The 23,773-nt window shown below is 34.8% G+C and overlaps 1 protein-coding gene across 1 annotated transcript in view; it reads right to left on the bottom strand.

Annotated features, from left to right (window-relative positions):
• LOC127563232 (cytochrome P450 2J4-like) overlaps positions 1-17,146 on the bottom strand; it is a 29,136-nt gene extending 11,990 nt beyond the window's left edge. Inside the window, exons 1-5 of the mRNA XM_051999557.1 lie at positions 16,848-17,146; positions 11,572-11,755; positions 4,757-4,906; positions 2,550-2,710; positions 589-765 (exon numbers count right to left, since the gene is read on the bottom strand). Of these exons, the coding sequence (XP_051855517.1) occupies positions 589-765; positions 2,550-2,710; positions 4,757-4,906; positions 11,572-11,755; positions 16,848-17,063 (888 nt within the window). The 5' untranslated portion in view covers positions 17,064-17,146. The remainder of the gene's footprint in view (positions 1-588; positions 766-2,549; positions 2,711-4,756; positions 4,907-11,571; positions 11,756-16,847) is intronic.
• Between the last annotated feature and the right edge of the window lie 6,627 nt (positions 17,147-23,773).

Raw genomic sequence — 23,773 nt, 5'->3', positions numbered from 1 at the left:
ATATGTTTAACTATTGCACAAATTCTCAAAGGTGATTATGTTTTTAATTTTCTACATAAGGTTGATAATTAAATTTATTGTTATACTGTCATAGAATTTACAAAGTATATGCATACATTAATTCTGGATAGGATAGAGGGGAAAAGTGAGGTAGAGGTAGAGAATCATGGGGATGAAATATCAGGACTAAACCTTTATTCCAATCAGAGTAACTTGTAATGAAAAGGACACTGGACTTGGAAATGGAAAAAGCTGGTTCAAATACAGCTTCCGATTCCCAACAACTTTGTGATTGGACTAAGTCAACTAACATTTCTATGCCTTGGTTTCCCTCTTTATTAAATTTGGGGTTTGTAACTCAATGAGCATTATTGTCCCTTACAATCCTAAATAGAAATGATGAGCTCTCTAGTAGTAAGCTTCATCACCTATACTCTACCTCCCAGGATTATCTCTGAGGAAATATTTTTTCATTATGATAGAAATATAAGATTTTGAAAAATTTAACAACTTCCCCTTCCCAATTATGCACTTCTTTTTTTTTGTTTGTTTTCTATGCACAATGCCCACTTTCTATGTCTACCTTACCTTGGACAGCTCCTTCAGGTAAGCATCAATGAAATCCTGGGGCTCTTCTGAATTCAGGTTTTCCTTGTGTTGTTTGATCACATCTTCTACAAAAGACTCTAGCTTTTTCAATTCTCTGAAGAGCTTCTGGTGAGGTCCTGGCAGGAATTTCATTACAGAAGGAAATATATTGAAGAGCTAAATAATATAAAAAGGACAGGATAGGATGGCTGAGTGTCAATTCCTGTTTGACTTTCCTGCTTCATCTTCATCTTAGGTCAGTACATGGATTTTACCTTTTTTAGGGCCATGAAATCTCTGCTTCTGAATCCATTCCCCCTGTAACCACTGTCTCTCATCTCATACTATTGTTCCTTTGACACTCAGGTTGCTGTCCAACTATGGAAGCACCAAGCCTTTGGCCATGTTTTGATGCATCAAAATAACTCTTTTAAGATGTCACCAATCTAGGCAGGTTCCACAGTGCAAAGAATGAGTGGAGAGATGCATTCTAAAGAAATTGCCGTCACTTGAGCCCACCTTTCCCTGTTAGCCCCACAGAATTCCCTTCTCCTGAATTACATTTTACTTCACTTAGGCAGATGAGAGCCGATGGCATTCATCCTTTTCCTTCATTTTCTTTCATAGTCCAATACTTGAGAACTTAAGTGAAATCATGAACTAGTGATACATGAGACACTGACCAATTAGCAGGAAGAGTAGATATAATTCTGGAGTAAGATTCAGGAAGAACTGAGTTAGAATTCTACCTCAGACAGTTATTAGCTGGGCAAGACATTAACTTATCTTAGTCTCAGTTATCTTATCCTTAAAATGGGGACACTAATGGCAACTATTTCAAGGGGTTGTTGAGAAGATCTAAAGAAATCAATTAATCAACAAGTATTTATTAAGCATTAACCATATGCCAAGAGCTTTAGAGAGTCCTGGGCATCCAAAGGAAGAGGGAAAAATTTCAGTCCCTGTTCTCCAGGTAGTTCCTCTTGTAATGGAATAGACACTATGAAAAAAAAAAAAACTAGGGACATATAAGATATATGCAGAGTTGTTGAAAAGTATTCTAAGAGGAGAAGGCACTAATAGCTGAATGGCCTGGGAAAGCCATCCTGCAGTAGGAGGTGAAACTGGAGCTCATTCTTTAAGAAAGTCAAGAAGCAGAGGTTAGAAGGGAGAGCATTCCAGACAACAATGACAGTTACTGCAAAGGCACTGAGGTAAGAACTAATGTTTTTAATGTTATTTACAAACCTTAAAGGAAAACACTTAAATTATCTGTCTCTCTGATTGTGTCTCTTCTCTCAGTTTCTCATTCTGTTTCTCTAGCTGTTTCTGTATATGATCTCAGACTCTAAATCTCCCTCCTTCCTCCGTCTTTGCTATCTCTCTCTGTTTGTGTCTGTGTCTCTCTTTTTCTCTCTCTCTTTTGCAGAAATGATTTCTCTCAAACTTTGCTCAATAGACAACTTTTCCATTAAACATTTACTAGTCATCCTGGCTCCTAATTCTGCATCCACCAAAACTTGCCCCATTATATTTATTTAGTTATATACAACTCACTGGAGAGCATGTTGCCTCCTCTAACAAATCGCAAACCACCTGAAGTCAGGGGCTGTTTCATTTTTAATTAGTGCAGTCTCATCACCTAGCACACAATAAATGCTTAGTAAATGTTTGTAAGTTGATATTCTTTGTAAATATCGTAAGAACACTTAAGAATATTGAGAAATTTATTGCTTATTATCTGGAGATCACAGTGTTCTGGAAAAGCTTGGGTCCCCCAGACATGTTCTTTCATATCACTGTTTCTTTCCTCTCCCACTCTCAAGCCCTTTTACTGTTTAGAGGAAGTCCTATACAAACTGACTCAGTACCTGCCTAAACCATATAGTCATTCTGGTTTCTTTTCCCATGGAGGCAGTTGAAGTTGATTCAGCCATTCCCAGAAGGAGATGCTCTATTACCTGACACTCCCACCTGACCAAAAGCTTCATGACGTCATCCATACTCTTCAGGAGCTCCCGAAATTGTGAATCATGGTACTCAAAACGATTCCCAAAAGTTACAGAGCAGATGATGTTAGAAACAGCATTGTTGATCACATAGTGGGGGTCAAAGGGCTGTCCTGTTGACCAGAATAGAATGGATTTCATCTTTGACCTTTAAAGGAATCCAGCAGAATTAACTTTTTTTTTTCTTTTCAATATTTTTTTCACTTTCACTCCCCACTTCCCAGTACACATCTGCTTTAGTATTTTAGTCCATAACCAGCTACTGATTAAATAGATGTGAGGGGGAGCAGAATATTTGAGATTTAATTGGCATATTTTATTTAAACATATTTTACCTAAGTAGCTTTGAACAAGTTGCTTTACTTGTCTTTGTCTCTATTTGTAATTAAGTAAAATGAGGTGGTTGGACTAGATGACTCGTGAAAGCATTTCTATCCTCTGTGTTCTATATATCAGATATAAAATTATATATCTGATATAGCATGTGTATAAATCTAAAAAGTTGTGCTTTTCGGAGTAGTGAGCAGGAGAACACACATGCATCTGTGTTGCATAGATATATGTGTGATATTTGTGGGCTATTTGTATGCATATGAGTAGTAGAGTTTGAAATTGTAACTGGAGATACTGGAATTAAAAGAAAAATTAGGAGAATGAAAATAAGAAAGGGAGGCTATATAAAGTAATGTGTAAGTGGACCTGGATATAGGGAGATCTGGACAGCCTCAAACATTTATTCAAATTCTGGCCTTAACCCTAACCCTAGCTTGACATTTGTTAATTGGATAACTTTATTGTGATTCTGATGCCTTCCTATTATTGGTTATTTCCAGTTTCCCCTGTCTTTATCATGTCTGTACATAGTTGTTTGCATGTTGTCTTCCTCCTTAGACTAGGAGATCATTGAGGACAGGTACTCTTTTATTCCTTTCGTTATATCCTTAGTATTTAGCATAGTGCCTAGAATACAGTACTAGGCACTCAATAAATATTTTTAATTGACTAATCTTGGGAAAGTCACTTAATTGTTACACTCCTGAGTTTATTGGTATGAAGAATGGGAAAAAGATTTGGATTGATGGTCTCCAAGCTTAATTACCTACCCTTAATCTACGATAATAAGAGTATGCAGAAGATGAGGAGAAAGGGGAAGTGGATGAGAATGGGAGGAGGCAGAAAGAAAAAAAGAAACATAGAAAGAGGAGGAAGAGTAACAGAATGCAGGTCTATAACAAGGGCATTGTGCAAAGAAAGATAACATGGATAGATTTAAGAACTTGTATCAGTGAAATATCAATCAAAACTCAAGAGGATCAATGATGCACCAGCTATCCACCTCCTGACAGATTTAGATTACATAATGAGACATATGTTTCTGAACATGACCAATTGAAAAAAAAAATTTATTTTGGATAGTATTTGTTACTAGCATTTTATTTTTTCCTAGTTAAAGGAGAAACAAGAAGAAAATAATGATTAATTTTTAAAAAATAATCAATATTCTAAAAGTGAAGATAGTAATATGTATGCAAGACTGTGTATATATTATATACATATATATGTATATACATATATATGTATATATATGTATATGTATATATATGTATATATATATATATATATATACACATACACATACACATACATATACACACACTTTCTAAAGAGTATGAAGAAGAGAGCAAAGCAGAAGAGAAAAAAAGAGAATGAAACAGGAGAAACAAAGAAATGGAAATAACTGGTTCAATAACTAGAATGGTAGAAGAATGATTAGGTAGAAAGAGTTAGAGAAGGACAGCAGGAGAAAATAGAGGCAGAGGTTATGTGTTCATGTGTGTGTAGGGGCCAACAAAGGCAATATTTAAGTGCAACATGTAGAGTCATAGTTTTAATGGAAGAAAATGATTATAAAGGCATCCAAAAGAATGAACCATCAAGGCTTGCTTCCTTGCTTCCGGTCTCATTTTTCCCTAGAATACAAATTTGTGTCTTTGAAAACATTCCCTGGGTACTTAGGGGTAATATTTTGCCTTTCTTTACTCTAGGGATGACCTTTTCTCCCCCTGATTGTCCCATCCACAAGTACAGATTCTCTTTAATGTCCATCTGGCCAAATGGAAAATCACAAGCAATTGAAAACATCTCTAACTAGTGCTCACCTTTTTCTTCCCTGATAGCCTCAATGAGATACTTGGCCTCCATCCGTATCCGATCTTCCAGGGTCTTCTTTCCCAAACCAAAGTTCCTTAGAGTCATTAAGGCAAATCTTCTTTGCTGTTTCCACAGTTGGCCATTAGACATGATTAAGCCTAAATAATTATATTAATAATAATTTATATCACTATTTCAAAAGCTCTGTCATTTTACTAAAGTGGTTATTTCCGACACTAATAATGGAATTCAACTGAATAAGATTGAAAAACCAGAGACACTTTCATATGCCAGAGACTATAGTGGATATACGTAGTAAGTACTAGATAGTTCTTGTTCCCAAAAAACTTACATGCTAATTAGGCAAATAACACTTAAACTTCTACTGTAGAACACATGGAAATGCCTGGAAGTTCAAAAGACAAAACAGAGATGCTATGTCTCTGAGGTCCAACGGTCTGTATGCAGCCTTGGGGACATAAACATAAGCTTCATATTTCCTCAGTCAGCGATGATTGGCTGCTGGATAATTTTCTGCTTTGGAAAGATATGGACAGTGCAAGGAGCCCAAATTCTAATCTCAATGGTCAGATCCACTTGGAATGGCCCAAGCCATCTCAAATGGGCCTTGTTGATTTCACCAATGTCATGGTCCAGGCAGGACAGTGATACCTTGGCCTATGGGTGATGGATATGCTACAAGGAGGCTCCTTGTCTCTTTTATGCTTGATGTGATCTGGTACTGAAGAGGCCCCTACTTTGCCAACAGTATAATTAATAGCAGTCAACTCCATTTGTCTCTACTCAAGAATAGAAGTTTATAGAAGAGAGACACTGGAATAATCCTTTCCTAGGAAATATTTTTTTCTGTGAAGAATTTGGTGACCAAAGTCTAGAGTTGTGGGGAAGTGCCAGAGGATAAAATTGTTTTGAGATCTGTTGCTTTTTAATGACAGGGGAGAGGTCAAACTGTTTCTGTGTAATTACTTAGCTCCCATGGGGGAAAAGAAGCAGTCCTTCCACAGAGAACTTTAACTGAGTAAAGAAAAAGAGAGGGGGAAAATAAGCATTTATTAAGCACCAACTATATGCGAGGCACTATGCTAAGCATTGTACAAATATTATCTCATTAGAATCTCACAATAACCCTGTGAAGTAGATGCTTTTATTATCTCCATTTTACAGTTGAGGAAACAGATTTAGTGACTTCCCCAGGATCACTAAGGAATAGTAAATGTCTGAGACTAGATTTGAAAAAGGACTTCCTGATTTAGCTCTCTATCCACTAGACACCCTGGTTGCCTCCTCCTTCTTGATGGGACTTTCAGCAAGAGGACTTCTGACCTGGTAATAAAATGGAAAGTAGTTGGGGAAAACTGCCAACATAAACTCAGGGCAGGTTTAAAAGAGCAATAACCTCTTAGACACCTTACTGTGGTAAGGTAACCATGACCCAAAATTAAATTTAGGTATTGCTGTGCCAGTGTGAACATTTATACCTCATTCCTAATGGGTCTGGTGCCACTTCTGCTTATTGTTACTACGTTTTTTAATCAGCAATTCCAATAGCCAGAGACTGTATCTGTTCCGGCAATTGTTGTATTTTAAGCTTCCCCTCTCTCCTTCTCTCCCTCCCTCCCCTTCTCCCTTCCTCTCTCTCTCTTTCTTTTTTTCTCTTTTCTTTCTTTTTCTTCCTTCCTTCCTTCCTTCCTTCCTTCCTTCCTTCCTTCCTTCTTCCTTCCTTTCTTCCTTCCTTCTTCCTTTCTTCCTTCCTTTCTTTCTTTCTTTCTTTCTTTCTTTCTTTCTTTCTTTCTTTCTTCTTTCTTTCTTTCTTTCTTTCTTCCTTCCTTCCTTCCTTCCTTCCTTCCTTCCTTCCTTCCTTCCTTCCTTCCTTCCTTTCTTTCTTTCTTTCTTTCTTTCTTTCTTTCTTTCTTTCTTTCTTTCTTTCTTTCTTCCTCTCTTCCTCCCTCCCTCTTTCCCTCCCTCCCTCCCTTTTTTCCTTCCTCCCTCCCTCCTTTCTTCCCCCTTCCTCCCTCCCTCCCTCCCTCCCTCCTTCCCTCTCTTCCTCCCTCCCTCCTTCTCCTCTTCCTCCTTCCCCTCTTCCTCTCTCCCTCCTTCTATCCCTTCCTGTCTTCTCTCCCTCCTTCCCTCCCTCTTTTTTCCTCCCTTCCTCACTCCCTCCTTCTCTCTCTCGCTCCCTCCCTTCCTTTCTCTTCCTCCCTCCCTCCCTGCTTCCCTCCCTCCCTCCATTCCTTCCTTCCTTCCTTCCTTCCTTCCTTCCTTCCTTCCTGTCTCTCTCTGTGTCTCTGTATGTCTGTCTCTATCTGTTTCTCTGCCTCTCTCTGTGTGTGTCTCTCTCTCCCCCCTCTCTCTTTTTTCATATTTTTAGTTTTTTCTCCTCTTCTATTTCAGCAATTTCCATGTTTCTCAAATTCCTGTGGTCATGGTCATCTGGTAATTGCTCTAAGGTCATTTAAGTGTTGTACTTACTACAACTGTGGTCCACTAAAAATGTTTACTATTTGCTACCAAGGGTTGGAATATGATAAGAGCAACCACTATTAAATTTTTAAAGCTCCTTTTATATAGATAGGGTTAATTTTTTTCTTAAAAACACACTCTACAAAATAAACCCACAAAAGTCATCAGCATTCTTATATATCACTAACAAAAAGAGAAATTCCATTTAAAGTAACTACTGATTGTATAAAATATTTAGGAATCTTCTGCTAAGGGAAAATCAGAAACTTTATGAGCAAAACTACAAAAAAACTTTCCATACAAATTAAGTCTGATCTAACCAACTGGAAAAATATTAAATGCTCTTGGATTGGGCAAGCAAATATAATAAAGATGACAATACTACTTAAACTAATCTATTTATTTAGCACTATACCAATCAGACTCCCCAAAAACTATTTTGATGACCTAGAAAAAATAACAACAAAGTTCATATGGAAAAACAAAAGGTCAAGAATTGCAAGGGAATTAATGAAAAAAAAAAAAGATCAAATGAAGGTGACCTAGCTGTACCAGATCTAAAATTATATTATAACGCAGCGGTTACTAAAACCATCTGGTATTGGCTAAGAAATAGACTAGTTGATCAGTGGAATAGATTAGGTTCAAAGGACAAAGCAGCCAATAACTTTAATAATCTAGTGTTTGACAAACCCAAAGACCCCAGTTTTGGGGATAAGAATGCATTATTTGACAAAAATTGCTGGGCAAATTGGAATTTAGTATGGCAGAAACTAGACATTGACCCACAGTTACCACCATACATTAAGATAAGGTCAGAATGGGTTCATGACCTAAACATAAAGAATGAGATTATAAATAAATTGGCAGGGCGTAGGATAGTTTACCTCTCAGACCTGTGGAAGGGGAAGGAATTTATGACCAAAGAAGAACTAGAGATCACTATTGACCACAAAATAGAAAATTTTGATTATATCAAATTGAAAAGTTTTTGTACAAACAAAATTAATGCAGACAAGATGAGAAGGGAAACAGTAAACTGGGAAAACATTTTTACAGTCAAAGGTTCTGATAAAGGTCTCATTTCCAAAATATATAGAGAATTGACTCTAATTTATAAGAAATTAAGTGATTTTCCAATTGATAAATGGTCAAAGGATATGAACAGACAATTCTCAGACGAAGAAATTGAAACTATTTCTAGCCATATGAAAATATGCTCCAAATCATTATTAATCAGAGAAATGCAAATTAAGACAACGCTGAGATACCACTACACACCTGTCAGATTGGCTAGAAAGACAGGGAAAGATAATGCAGAATTTTGGAGGGGATGTGGGAAAACAGGGACACTGATACATTGTTGGTGGAATTGTGAACACATCCAGCCATTCTGGAGAACAATGTGGAACTATGCTCAAAAAGTTATCAAACTGTGCATACCCTTTGATCCAGCAGTGTTTCTACTGGGCTTATACCTCAAAGAGATACTAAAGAAGGGAAAGGGACCCGTATGTGTGAAAATGTTTGTGGGAGCCCTGTTTGTAGTGGCTAGAAGCTGGAAAATGAATAGATGCCCATCAATTGGAGAATGGTTGAGTAAATTGTGGTATATGAATGTTATGGAATATTATTATTCTGTAAGAGATGACCAGCAGGATGAATACAGAGAGGATTGGCGAGACTTACATAAACTGATGCTGAGTGAAATGAGCAGAACCAGGAGATCATTATATATCTCAACAATGATACTGTATGAGGATGTATTCTGATGGAAGTGGATTTCTTTGACAGAGATCTAACTCAGTTTCAATTGATCAAGGATGGACAGAAGCAGCTATACCCAAAGAAAGAACACTGGAAAATGAACGTAAACTGCTTGCATTTTTGTTTTTCTTCCCGGGTTATTTATACCTTCTGAATCCAATTGTCCTTGTGCAGCAAGAGTACTGTTCAGTTCTGCACATGTATATTGTATCTAGGATATACTGTAACCTATTTAACATGTATAGGACTGCTTGCCATCTGGGGGAGAGGGGTGGAGAGAGGGAGGGGAAAAATCGGAACAGAAGTGAGTGCAAGGGATAATGTTGTAAAAAATTACCCTGGCATGGGTTCTATCAATAAAAAGTTATTAGAAAAAAAACACACTCAAGATTCCCTATCGACTTATGAAAAATCTTTCAAAAATAGATAAAAATTGGTTAATATGATTAGAAAAAGAAAAAAAATCAAATAACTAATATTAAAAAAATGAAAAGTATGAATATATCACTAAGATGAAATAAAAGCAATTATGAGGAGTTATTTTTTTCTAAATTGTGTGCTTCCATTAAATGTAATAATGTAAGTGAAATATACGAATATTTACAAAAGTATAAATTTCCCAGATTAGCAGAATTTTTAAATAGACCGTTTTTTTTAGGAAAAGAAATTGATCAGGCCATAAATAAGCTTCCTAAAAAGTACAATAATCATATGAATTTGTTGGTGAAATCTATTAACCATTTAAAGATCAACTACTTTCAATACTAAGTGACTCATTTTGAATGATAGTTAAAGAAGATATTTTGCCAAATTTCTTTTCTGAAAAAAAAAATGATACTGATACCTAATTCAGGAAAAAAATATAGACCAATTTTCAATAATTAATATGAATATAAAAATCCTAAATATAATTCTAACTAAAAGATTAAAACAATATATTACAAAAAATATAATTATGATCAAGTGGACTCTATACCAGGAATGGAAGGATTATTTAACATAAGAAAAACTATTAATGCAATTGATAACATCAAATATAAAAGTAAAAAAAATCATATGGTTATGTCAGTAAGTTTAGAAAAAGCTTTTTTTTATTTATCTTTTGTCTTAAACTATTATTTATATTAATAAACCTGGAATGTCTTGATAGTAATTTTTCCTTAATTTGATAAAAAGCATTTATCTAAAATCTTCAAAAGGCATTAAACTAGAGGACTAGTGATGAAGTAGATTGTGAAAAAAAATGTATCCCTGCTATTATCAATATTATTCAGTGTTGTATTGGAGAACAATCAAAAGCAATAAGAGAAGGAAAAGAAATAGAAGGAATCAGAATAGGAAAAATGGTATTAAAATGACCTCTTTATATGACTTGTTAATGTACTTGGGAAATCCCAAAGGTTCAAGTTAAAAGTTAGGTGAATCAATTAATAATTTTAGCAAAGTAGCAAGGTATAAATTAAAATCACATGAATTGTGATCATTTTTATATATCAAAAACAAAATTCTACCAGAACACAAATTAAAAGATACCCTATTTAATATAATGTTAAACAATATAAAATGCCTGGTAGCACAGTTGCCCAAAAAATCCCAGGAACTATGTAAATAAGTTTTAAAAAATTATACTAATAAAATTAAATTTAGATAATTGGAATGATATTAATTGTTCATGGTTAAGCTGGGGCAATATAATAAAAACAGTTTTTCCCCAAAGTAGTTTAAATATTTAATGCTATTCCGATTAAATTTCATTTTCTTTCTTAATTAGAAAGAATATTAACGAAATTCATTTGAAAAACAAAAAGTCAAGATTATTCAAAGGAATAATGAATAAAGACATAAAGAAGGGATATCCAGCAGCATTAGATCTTAAATTGTATTATAAGAAAATCATCATCAAAGCACTTTGATTCTGTCTAAGTAATAGAAAAGTAATACTAAAAGTAATGGAAAAAATAAACATGGATATACAATTTAGAGTAGCAGACAAGACACAATAACATTGTATTTGACAAGTGTAAAGACAAAATTTTGATATAAGAATTCATTATTTGGTTAAAGAAATTGTTGGGAAAAATGGGGGAAAAAAGTATGGCATAAACTGAGCATTCACCAATATTTCATACCAATTAACAAGTTAGGGTCAAAATAGTTACATAAACTAGACATAAAGAGAGATTTCACAAGAAAGTTTGGAAAAAATCATGAATTTTTTCATCAGATATCTGGATAGATGAACAATTTACAAATTATGAAAAGATATCCATGTTAGAAAATGAATAGTTTTAATTATATGAAATTGAAAATTTTAATTCAAGTAAAACAAATTTAGCCAAGATCAAAAGGAAAGCACAAAATGGGGGGGGGAGGGAATTAGTGACTTTATCAGAAGAAAGTTTTATATCTGTAATATAGAAAGCATTTTGTCAAATCTAAAAGAGTACCAGTAATTTCCCAAATGATGTGGTCAAAGAAAATAAGTGGGCAGTTTTCCATTGAAGAAGTCACAACTTATATGAAAACATGCTCTATATCATTATTGATCACACAAATGCAGATTGAAATAACTTACCTATCATTTCAGAGAAGTCACCAAATCTCTTAACGATATGAAGATGGAGAGGGATTTGGGGTCGCTCAATAAACACATCACCTTGGTTGACCAGGACCTCCTTGATCATTGGCAATCCAGTTACTGTTATAAAAGTTTGACTGCCCACATGCATGCACAAAATATTTCCGTATTTCCTGACAAACTGAAACAGTATAATTTTGAGTTGAAAACTTTCATTGCCTTTCAGGTTAATTTTTTAAATATTATTATTAGATGACATTCTAGCATGTGTGAAACAATTCCAGTGGTGCCCACTCAATTCAGTCTAATCCATTTCCACTCAATTATGTTCAACTCACCCTAACAAACACTGAATCATCCAGCTGTATCTCAATTGCTGTGCTAGGTGCTGATAAGCTGATCAGATAGTCACAAAGATACAGTCACATGCCTTGAGGAATTGATATTGGAAGAAAATGATCTCTGAGTATTTAATTCAATACCAAGTAATACAAAGGAAATTCTAAGTGATTTCAGGGAGACTAGCAGTTAGGGGGGTATCAGAAAGGCTTTCTGCAGGAGATGGCCTGCTGAAGCTGAGCTTTGATGGGAACAGTGAATTCTAAAAAATTCAGGGGGAAAAGGAATACATTCCAGGTTCTGAATTCACTGCTATATTCAAAGAAGCATGGTGGACTTGGAATATATGACGCAGAAAAATTTGGAGTTTAGTACACAGGAAAAATTTAGAGATCATCGAACCCTTTGTATGTTCATTTCAATGGGTAGAATGTAAACTCCCAGAAGGCAGAGACAATTTCATTTTTGTTTTCTTAATCTTTAGCACCTAGTTTAGTACCTGATACATATTAGATATTTATGAAATGCTTGTTAATTGACTTATTAATTCTTTCCCCCAACCCTGACAACAAACAAAGCCCACTCAAAACTCAGTAGATGATTTCTGAGAGAGATAAAAAAATCAATCAGTTTTGCTGCCAACATGGTCATGAGCTTCTTTGAACTTAGCAAGATCAGACTCAGGTAACAGACACTCAGAGGCTGTCACCCCCTAATCCAAAGGTATTACAGCTTGATAGTGCCCCCAAAATATTTCTCTTCTGCTTTAAGTACCTTAGACAGAGAAATTCCTCAATTTTATAGCACATAATAAGTATTTTCAGAAGGTCGGGATATTTAGAATTCAAAAAGTAAAAAACAAAACAAAACAAAACAAAACAAACAAACAAAAAAAAACACTACACAGCTGTCAGACTGGCTAGAATGACAGGGAAAAATAATGCAGAATGTTGGAGGGGATGTGGGAAAACAGGGACACTAATACATTGTTGGTGGTATTCTGAATACATCCAGCCATTCTGGAGAGCAATTTAGAACTATGCTCAAAAAATTATCAAACTGTGCATACCCTTTGACCCAGCAGTGTTGCTATTGGACTTATATCCCAAAGAGAACTTGAAGAAGGGAAAGGGACCTATATGTGCCAAAATGTTTGTGGCAGCCTTCTTTGTAGTGTCCAGAAACTGGAAACTGAATAGATGCCCATCCATTGGAGAAGGGCTGAATAAATTGTGGTATATGAATAATATGGAATATTATTGTTCTGTAAGAAGCAACCAATAGGATGATTTCAGAAAGGCCTGGAGAGAACTGATACTGAGTGAAATGAGCAGGACCAGGAGATCATTATATATTTCAACAATATTATATGATGATCAATTCTGATGGACTTGGCCATCTTCATCAATAAGATGAACCAAATCAGTCCTAATGAAGCAGTGATGAACAGAACCAGCTACATCCAGTGAAAGAACTCTGGGAGATGATTAAGAACCATTATATATAATTCCCAATCCTTATATTTTTGTCTGCCTGCATTTTTGATTTCCTTCACAGCCTAACTGTACAATATTTTGGAGTCCAATTCTTTTATAGCAAAATAATAGTCTGGACATGCATACTTATTTTGTGTTTAATGTATACTCTAATATATTTACCATGTATTGGTTGTCCTGCCATCTAGGGGAGGGGGTAGGGGAAGAGGGGAAAAATTGGAACTCTTGTTCCAAAGAGGTTTGGCAATTGTCAATTGTTGGAATCTTTACAAACTGCTAACTAATTAGAGTTGATCTGATCTTACAAGAGGATGTTTTGGGCCAGAACCTGAAACAAGGTATTAAGTAGAATTAATTAGTACCATGCTTGTGTTTACACCTTTACTCCTCAGAGTTCACAAGTATGCCAGATTCACAAAGTAAACTTTGTAACTTTGGGAATTCACACCTCCCTTAAAGCTCTTAGGGCCAGAGAGCACTATGAGAGAAAACCCATAATCCCTCTCTCTCATATCCCACAATTCCTCCCTCTTGTATAAAAGAGACAGACAGAGGCTCTCGATCAGATTTCACCAGAATGACATGAAGAGTGGAGCTGGCTGGAGACTGAAGAAAGCAGAGGCAAAGGCTGAAGGACATCTTTGGATTTGGCGACATTTGGAGGGAGCTCTTGGAACCAAGCAGAGAGATAGACCTCTAAGCTAACTGGGCTACATTGGAGATAATAAAAGATCTGAACTTTTATCACCTGGCTGTGTTTTGAGAAGAAAAAGCTCACCACATTTTGGCGCCCGAACAGGGACTGACAAAATCCTGATTCCAGGGAAGGCACCCAGAGAGAACTTTTATAATATTTTATAGAACAAGAACTCCAACATTTGAACTCCAACAGTCAATGCTGTAAAATTAACCATGCATATAACTTGTAAATAAAAAGCTATTAAAATAAATAAATAAATAAAAAGCACCAAAATATTCTGTGCATTTTGTAGTTAATTTGAATTGGATTTCCCTTTTTGTTGTATTTCATTGGGGTTTGTTATGATATAGAAATGCTATTTTTTTGTGGAATGATTTTGTAATTACAATTTTCCTAAAGCTATATATTTTCTCAATTTGTATATCTGCTGATACCTTAGATTTTTCCAAGCAAACTATAATGTTATCAACTAATAAAGAATTCTACTGTATCTTTGGCCCCTAAAACAATGGCTTTAAGAACTTCTTTCTCATATCTTACTGCTATTGAATATTCTCAGTAAATATTTAATTAATAAATTTATTTTCTATTTTTATTATGTTTTTAGGAATACATTTTTTCTCTGGGAATCTTTTTAACTGTGTCCCCAAAATTTTGTCAGGTTTTTTTTATCATTATCATTGTTCTGTATATGATTAATTGTTTCTATTATTTGTTCTTGGAGCCATTTATTACTTACTATTTCTTTACTAAGTCTACAGTTAAATCTGATGTTTTTAATTCACTGAATCACTATTTTGTTACCAAATGACCTGTAAAAATGTGATTATTTTTCTGACTTTTTACATGTATTGACAATTTCTCTGTACCTTAATATATGCTCAATTGTTGTAAAAGTTCCATATAATACTGAGTAACTATGTATATTATTTAGTAATTACAAAAAAAAGTAAAAAAAAATGAGGTGACAGGTAAAATGTAATAAGGGCATAGGACCTGAAATCTAGTAAGATCTGGGTGCAGATCCTACATTTGTCCCCTACCAGGAACCAGTCAGTGAACCTTTTCCAAGATATTGTTTCTGCTTATGTAGTATCTATCTTGATGGGATTTGTTGAGGATCATATGGATAATGCACAGAATATTCTTTATAAATGTGTAAAGGTGATAGCAATCTCATATGGGAGACAGCAGGAGGTACTGCATAGAGACCAAACACCAAGATAGGAATCATAAATGTTCAGGTAGGAGATCTATGTTGGCCCTGTTTTGGGCCCTGGCTGTCTAACATTTTATTAATGACTAATAAAAGCACAGATGGGGTGCTCATCTAATTTGCATTTCAACACTAAATGGGAAGGGTATCTGGGTGATGGAGTTGAGCAAAACAATTTCAATGGGCTGTGGTTGACTCAATGTATTAAAGTGGAAATCAAAAGGATAAATGTAAATAAGTGTGTTTTAATCAGACTAAATTATGCACACACACACACACAATTTTAAAAGTACATTTTTTCTGAAAAAGATCTGAGTCTTAGCAACTTGGTTTTCTTTTCTTTAAATTTCAATTCCTGAATTTCATTATAATTACTTTCCTATATAGTCCCATTTTATGCATTTAAAACCATGATTTTGAGGGAGTATCTATGGGTTTCCCCAGATTGACTGCCAGAGGGGTCCAGGATACAAAAAAGGTGAAATAATTCTTATATAGAAGAAGAGAAGAGTGTACCTAATTCTATCCAGCATTGTGATGTGAGGGGGGGTATAGAAAATCAGTGTTAGCGTTTGGTGAAATTAATTGAAACATGTTGGCAGCATAATGTTAATAGCCATAATTGACCAACAAGTCAAGTAAACACCAGGGGTTGACATGTCATGTACAAAGTCTGAAGATAAGAATTGTGGACTCAGGGTTGTTAACTTATAAATGTGTGTGTGTGTGTGTGTGTGTGTGTGTGTGTTGTTCTTCTTGTTGGTGTCATTGATGTTATTGTCCCTTCATTAGTTTACTGAATGTTATGGTCCTTTCTCAGAAGGAAGTTTTTAAATGTGTATTAATAAAAGGTGTAGGATTATAAAGGAAATCAGTATATTAAAGTACAGCGATCAAAACATATTTCTAACTTAAATTTAATGGCCCCAGATTAAGTGCCTCTGATTTTAGAATCTGAAGAGACTTCAGAGGCTGCCTGTGCAATTTCTGTCAGTCTGTCTAATAATGAACATGTATTAAGTGCTTACTGTATACCAGATTCTAAATGTTGAAATACAAAAAAGCAAAAGACAGTCTTTCAAGGAACTCACCTATCCCTTTAGATGTAATGGTAATAATAATAATAGCTGACATTTATCTAATGCTTAATGGGTGTCCATCAGTGTGCAAAGGACTTTAGAATTCTTATCACATTGGATCAGATTCACAGAAATGGAGTCAGAGTGATCTTAGAAAGCATGTAAATGTGACCACATACAAAAGGGAACTCCACAAGGACACACTCCACATGTAAGAAGTTTCTTCAGCTCCCACAGGTCAGAAGGAGGCTGTGAACCTGGCCCTCTTAGCCCCGAACCAGACATTCTGTCCATTGTAATATAATGCCTCCCTAGGAGGGCCAGAGCAGAGATGAACACCTGGGCTTGTTTGCTGCTCTCTCCAGCACATTATCCAATATATACCCCAGTTCCTATGCCCCCCTCACATCCAGTGGATTCTCTCCTCCCATCTCATTCTTTACCTTTTGCATGGTGACTTGCGGTTTTTGGAAGTCCATCTGGAGGAAATTGCCCAATATGGGCAGCCCTGGAGGGCCAGGAGGATAGTTTAGATTCCTAATTCTTCTTCTCTTCAGATAATGTGCCAGGATCAGGATGATGGCAGAAAGGAGAAGGAGGTTCTGTAGGGGGATTCCTTCACAAAGAGAAAGGATCATGTTTCTCAGAGAGAGCTGCATCTTTCCAAGCTCTGGCAAGAAGGCCAGACAAGCCCAACTCCTCCTCCCTCTTTCTCTTCCTGCTATGGAGCCACTGGAAGTTGTATTCCCAAATCAAGCTGTGTTTATCTCGGGGGAACTGCTGCCAGGGCTGGTTTTATTGGCTAGCCAGGGACAGCGCCAGCCTCTGCTCTTTACCCCAGCCCTCTGCCTTCTTTCAGGGCCTGCCTCTGGGAACAAACACCACCCACTCCACAGGAAGAGAACACCAGGCTTGTCAGCTGGGAGCCAGAGAGACAATCTGGTCGGAGAGAACTGAGGAGGTTCCATACATAGGCAGATGCATCCAGTGAGCCCCAAATCACAGAGCCAGAGCTTTGAGGCAAGAAGAGACCCAGAACCTCAGCCCTTGTTTAGGAGAGCAGCAAGATGAGATCCAGAACCTCAGCCCTTGTTTAGGAGAGCAGCAAGATGAGACGCAGGGAGGCAAGGAAACCAGCAAGGTCCCATTGCTCCTTGTACTGTTCAGAGCCTTCAATGGAACCTTATTCAGCTGATCCAGTCAGAACTCTACCTCCTATTGCAAGCTGCCTCCAAGTGGGCTTGGGAATTAATTTAAGGGTGTCTAAACCTAGGATTCAGGGACCCTACATCTTATTTAGATTTAAATACAGCTGTATAGTTGATTTAGAGAAAATAATTTCAACTTTATTGGAATAACTAGAATAAAATTCCCATAGATTCAGAATAAATTGAGATAATTAGATAATAGATAATAATGATAAAAATTGATAGAATCAGAATAAATTAGAATGAAATTCCAAGAGATTGGAACAGATAGATTAAAGTGCCAATATAAGTGTAATAAATGGAATAAAAGTCAAATATATAGAGAATTATGGAAAATAATTAAAATAAAATTCTAATATATGTAGAATAATGGGGAATAATTAAAATAAAATATCAATTGAAATAAAACAATTGAAATAAAAATTCAGTATTCTCCTCCACCTCCTTATCCTCCTCTTTCTTTTCCTACTCTTCCTCTTTGTATTCTTCCTCTTCCTCCCCTTTTCCTCTACCTCCTCCTCCTGCTTTGCCATTTGTTCTCTAAGAAGACCACAAGATCACATGATGTCATGACATCTAAGTCCATTGGATTTAAGAGGATGGTCCAAAGTTACTGTCCACACTTTCTCCTCCTAAGTCATCTGGGTTCAGATATACGTATAGATCAACTGGAGGTTGCTCTAGATGCATAGCAGACCTTGGCCTTTTTCATCTAAGGCCTCTAGAAAGTCTCAGTTTGATTGAAGCAATTCCCAGTCAGTGATTAAGGCCAGGCAAGAAATGAGGCAAGGAATGGCCTGGCCTTAGCCTGAAAATCTGATATCTGGGAAGTTTCAGCAATGAAAATTTACATTAGAAAGGGAAACCCATATCCAAAAATATATGCATGGGTAATTTTTTCAATATTGTCTCTTCTAAAATCTTTTGTTCCCACTTTTCCCCTCCTTCCCTCCACTCCCTCCCCTAGATGGCAGCTAGTTCCATACATGTTAAATATGTTAAAGTAGATGTTAAATACAATATATGTATACACATTTATATATATTTATATATGTATACATATTCATACATATATATATATTTATATATGTATACATATTCATACATATATATATATATATATATATATATATATATATATTTCTTCAGTTAGTACTGTTGTTGAAGTGTATAATGATCTCCTGATTCTGCTCACTTCACTTAGCATCAATTTCTATAAGTCTTTCCAGGCCTTTCTGTGTATTCATCTGCTGGTTGTTTCTTACAGAACAATAATATTCCATAACATTCACATACCACAATTTACTCAGCCATTCTCCAATTGATGGGCATCCATTCAATTTCCAGTTTCTAGCCACTACAAAAAGGGTTGCCACAAACATTTTTGCACATACATTTCCCTTCTTTAACATCTCTTTGGGATATAAGCCCAATGAATCTAGCATTTCTAATACAATATTGAATAGTGATGGTGATAGTGGGTGACCTTATTTCACCCCTGATCTTATTGGGAATGGTTCCAATTTATCCCCATTACATATGATGCTTGCTGATGGTTTTAAATAGATGCTACTGATTATTTTAAGGAAAAATCCATTTATTCCTATACTCAATAGGACTGCATGTTAGATTTTATCAAATGTGTTTTCTGCATCTATTGAGATGATCATATGGTTTTTGTTAATTTTGTTATTGATATAGGCAATTATGCTAATAGTTTTCCTAATATTGAATCAACCCTGAATTCCTGGTATAAATCCCATTTGATTATAGTGTGTTATCCTGGGTGTTATTTTCTGTAATCTCTTTGCTAATATTTTATTTAAGATTTCTGCATCATTATTCATTAGGGAGATTGGTCTATAATATTTTTTCTCTGATTTTATCCTACCTAGTTTAGGTATCAGTACCATGTCTGTGTCATAAAAGAAATTTGGTAGGAATCCTTCATTTTCTATTTTTTCAAATAGTTTATATAGTATTGGAGTTAATTCTTCTTTAAATGTTTGGTAGAATTCACATGTAAATCCATCTGGTCCTGGGGATTTTTTCTTAGGGAGTTGATTAATAACTTGTTCTATTTCTTTGCCTGAAATAGGACTATTTAAGTAATTTACTTCCTCCTCTGTTAATCTGGGCAATCTATATTTTTTGTAGGTATTTCTCCATTTCACTTAAGTTATCAAACTAATTGGCATAAAGTTGGGCAAAGTAACTCCTAATCATTGTTCTGATTTCCTCTTCATTGTTGGAAAGTTATTCCTTTCTATTCTTAAGACTAAGAATTTGATTTTCCTCTTTCCTTTTTCTAATCAAATTTTCTAAAGGTTTATCTATCTTTTTTTTTTCATAAAGACAACTCTTTGTTTTGTTTTATTTATTAATTCAATAGTTTTTTTAAACTTTCAATTTTATTATCTTTCCTTTTATTTTTAAATTTTAAAGTCTGGTATTTGATTGGAGGGTTTTAATTTGCTCTTTTCTTCCTTTTTTAGTTTAAAGCCCAATTCAACGATCTCTGTCTCCATTTTATGCAAGTAAGCATTTAGAGATATAAAATTTACCCTTATTACTACTTTGGCTGTATCTCACACATTTTGGTATGTTGTCTCATTGTTGTCATTCGCTTGGATGAAATTATTAATTGTGTCTATGATTTGCTGTTTCACCCATTAATTCTTTAGGATGAGATTGTTTAATTTCCAATTACTTTTTGGTGTACTTTCCCCTGGATTTTTATTGAACGTAAATTGTTTTGCATCTTAATCTGAAAAAAATGCATTTACTATTTCTGTCTTTGTGCATTTGATTTTGAGGTCTTTATGTCCTAATATATGGTCAATTTTTATATAGGTTCCATGAACTGCTGAGAAGAAAGTATACTCCTTTCTCTTTCCATTCAATTTTCATAAAAGAGCTATCATACCTAACTTTTCTAGTATTCTATTTACCTCTTTAACTTCTTTCTTACTTATTTTGTGGTTTGATTTCTCTAGTTTTGAGAGAGCAAGGTTGAGATCTTCCACTATTATAGTTTTACTGTCTATTACTTCTTGCAACTCTCTTAAGTTCTCATTTAGGAATTTCCATGCTATACCACTTAATGTATATATATTTCATATTGATATTGCTTTCTTACCTATGGTACCCTTTAGTAAGATATAGTTTCCTTCCTTATCTCTTTTACTTAGATCAATTTTTGCTTTTGCTTGATCTGAGATCAGGATGGCTATCCCTGCTTTTTTTTTTTTTTAACTTCACCTGAAGCATAATAGATTCTGCTCCAGCCTTTTTACTTTTACTCTTTATGTATCACTCTGCTTTAAATGTGGTTCTTGTAAACAATATATTGTAAATTTCTGGCTTTTAATCCAGTCTGCTTTATGGGAGAGTTCATCCATTCCCATTTGCAGTTAAGACTACTAATCCTGTATTTCCTGACATCTTTTTATCCCCAGATTATTCTTTTCTCTTCCCTTTTCCCCTTTCCATTCTCGTCAGTATTTAACTTATGAGCACTACTTGCCTTAAGCAACCCTCCCCCTTTAGAATCCCTCCCCTTTTAGAGTCCCTTCCCCTTTCTTATACCTGTCCCCTACTATTTTTGTTTTTCTTTCTATTTAGCCTACCCCTTCCCTTTTCACCTTTCCCTTCCCAGTTTTCAATAAGGTAAGAACAGTTTCTATGTAAATCAAAAATGTGTAACATTTTCATTTTGAGCCAAATCTCATGAGAGTAAAATTCACACAATTTTCATCCCTTTCCCTTCTTTCCCTCAAATGTAATAGTTTTCCTTTACCTCTTTGTGAGATGTAGTTTCTTTCATTTTGTCTCGTTTCCCCTTTACATGTAAGTCATTTACATATTTTGACCTTATCATGTTATGTGGTGTAAGATGTTATTTTACCTAGTTTCTGTCTACTATTTAACAGGTTTCTCAGCAGATTTTTTTTAAATCAAATAAGGAGTTTTTGTTCCAAAGTCTGAATTATTGGGTTTAAGATATAGTAGATAACAATGGTCATTTATTATTAAGCAATTTGTAACTAATCTATTCTAGTGATGTATCAATCTGTTTCTGATCCAACACCAGATTGTTTTCATAATTACTGCTTTGTAATACAGTTTAGCATCTAGTATTCAGATTATTTTCATTAGTTCTCTTGATAGCCTTGATCATTTTTCTTCCAGCTGAATGTTGATATAAATTTTCAAATTCTAAAAAATAATTTCTACTTTTAAATCTTCAAAATCTTCCAAATTAGGGGGAAGACCCTCCTTCCCTCTCTGCCTCTTAATTTTGGCCACTATTAAATGAGAGAAAGCCATAGTTTTAAATGCCCCTTTTAATCTTTAAACACAGATTACATATAAAAGCATACAGTCTGTGTGACTAGACATCAAAATTGAGACGTAAATGTTATTTTCTTTACTTGTCTGTGACACTTGCATTACGTAATCTAGACTTATTCAATTACTTACCTGAAAATGTGACGGGAATATCAATTAAAAAAAACATATTTCTTTGCTCATTTTATCTAGTGCCTTACTCTGCTGCCTATCTTTTCCCCAACTCAGAACAAAAATATCTAATTAACACTTTTACTTTAAAAGTTCCCTTAAATTTATGTCTAGTTAGTATAACTGAAAAAAAAGCTGAACAAGATTAGAACTTTATAAGTATTTGTATTTTCACAACTAGCCTTGATTTCCTTTACCTCTACTTCAACCTCAAAATTTCTAGCCCTGTATGGCCACTCTCTGGCCAGAAAATTCTGGATAAATCCCTCTGTGCCAGAAAGTTCCCTCTCATACCTGTCTATAAGATGTCTGAGAAGCCCAGATCTTTATATCAAACTGAATTCCAAACTTCTTATACTTAAAGAGTTCTCTTAAATTAATGTCGTGCTAGTTTAGTTGAAAAAATGCTCAAGAAGAATTGTAAGTTATACGAGAGTTTATATTTTCATAATTAACCTTGATTTCTTTTCTGTATACTTAAATCCTAAGATTTCTAGCCCCATTTGACCCTTCTCTGGCCAGAAAATTCTGCATAAATCTCTTCATGCCAGAAATTTCTCTGTCATACCTGCCTACATCCTGTCTGAGATGCCCAGGCCATCATATCAGACTGAATTCCCCACTTCTCAGTCACTATCTCATGCAAAATTTTGTATGCACCCCAAAATGTACCCTTATAAACTGGCTTAAGAGGTCTTGATAGCACGCCTTATTTCATTTTAAATTATATTTTATTTTTAGATTATGGAATAGAGCAAACATTTTTGTAACATAGTATAAAAAAAGATTCTTGCACAAGAAACTGAAAATCTACTAAGTGTAATTTTAAATAGACAAAGTTATCGTGAATTTTTTTCTTTTTTTCTCCCCTTTCCTGTTCTCTAGAGATGCCCATCATTAGACACAAATAAATATATGTGTATATGTGTGTAAAATTATTCTATATATGTTTAAAAATCTTTGTAGTCTCTCTCTGTAGAAATACAAATTTCTGAGATACCTTTCAATTGGGGAATGCTAAAATAGTGGTAGTATGTGATTGTGATGGATTACTACTGTGCTATAAGAAATGATGAGCTGAAAGATCTTAGAAAAACATGAAAAGATTTTCACAAAAAATGAAGAACATGATGAGCAGAACCAAGAGACAATAGTATCAAATAACAGCAATACATTTTTTATAAGACTAACTGAGCAAATGAGTTATTTTAATGACTATAAAAGGCAAATTAACTATAAAGGGCATACAAAGAAAGAAAGCATCTGCATCCAGAAAAAGAACAAATCAATAATGTTTGAAAATCTACACTTCTACCTATTTTAATAAATTGGAAGGATCTTAAATCTTGTTGGATTATATGAGTTGGTGAAGTGCTTCTACTAGAATATTCAATTTGGCTGTTTTCAGGTGGTAAATCACAGTATTAGTGAACTGCAATCTGTGATTTCTTGGCAGAAAAGCTTTTGTGTGAGGGTCAGTTAAGTGAATACTAGAGAAGGTCATTCATAAATTCACTTAGTTTTATCACACACAAGTGTACACACACAACACAAGTTGTATCCACATTCTAACCTTTGTTCTAGCTGTTTCTCAGTCAGGAATGAATTTTCTTTATGGCTCAGTTTTTTGGCTTCCTTCA

Source organism: Antechinus flavipes, chromosome 4, assembly GCF_016432865.1.
Source record: "Antechinus flavipes isolate AdamAnt ecotype Samford, QLD, Australia chromosome 4, AdamAnt_v2, whole genome shotgun sequence".
In the NCBI taxonomy this organism is placed as follows: domain Eukaryota; kingdom Metazoa; phylum Chordata; class Mammalia; order Dasyuromorphia; family Dasyuridae; genus Antechinus; species Antechinus flavipes.
Note: the sequence above shows the minus strand (reverse complement) of the source record. Positions and strands in the feature narration are given on the sequence as shown.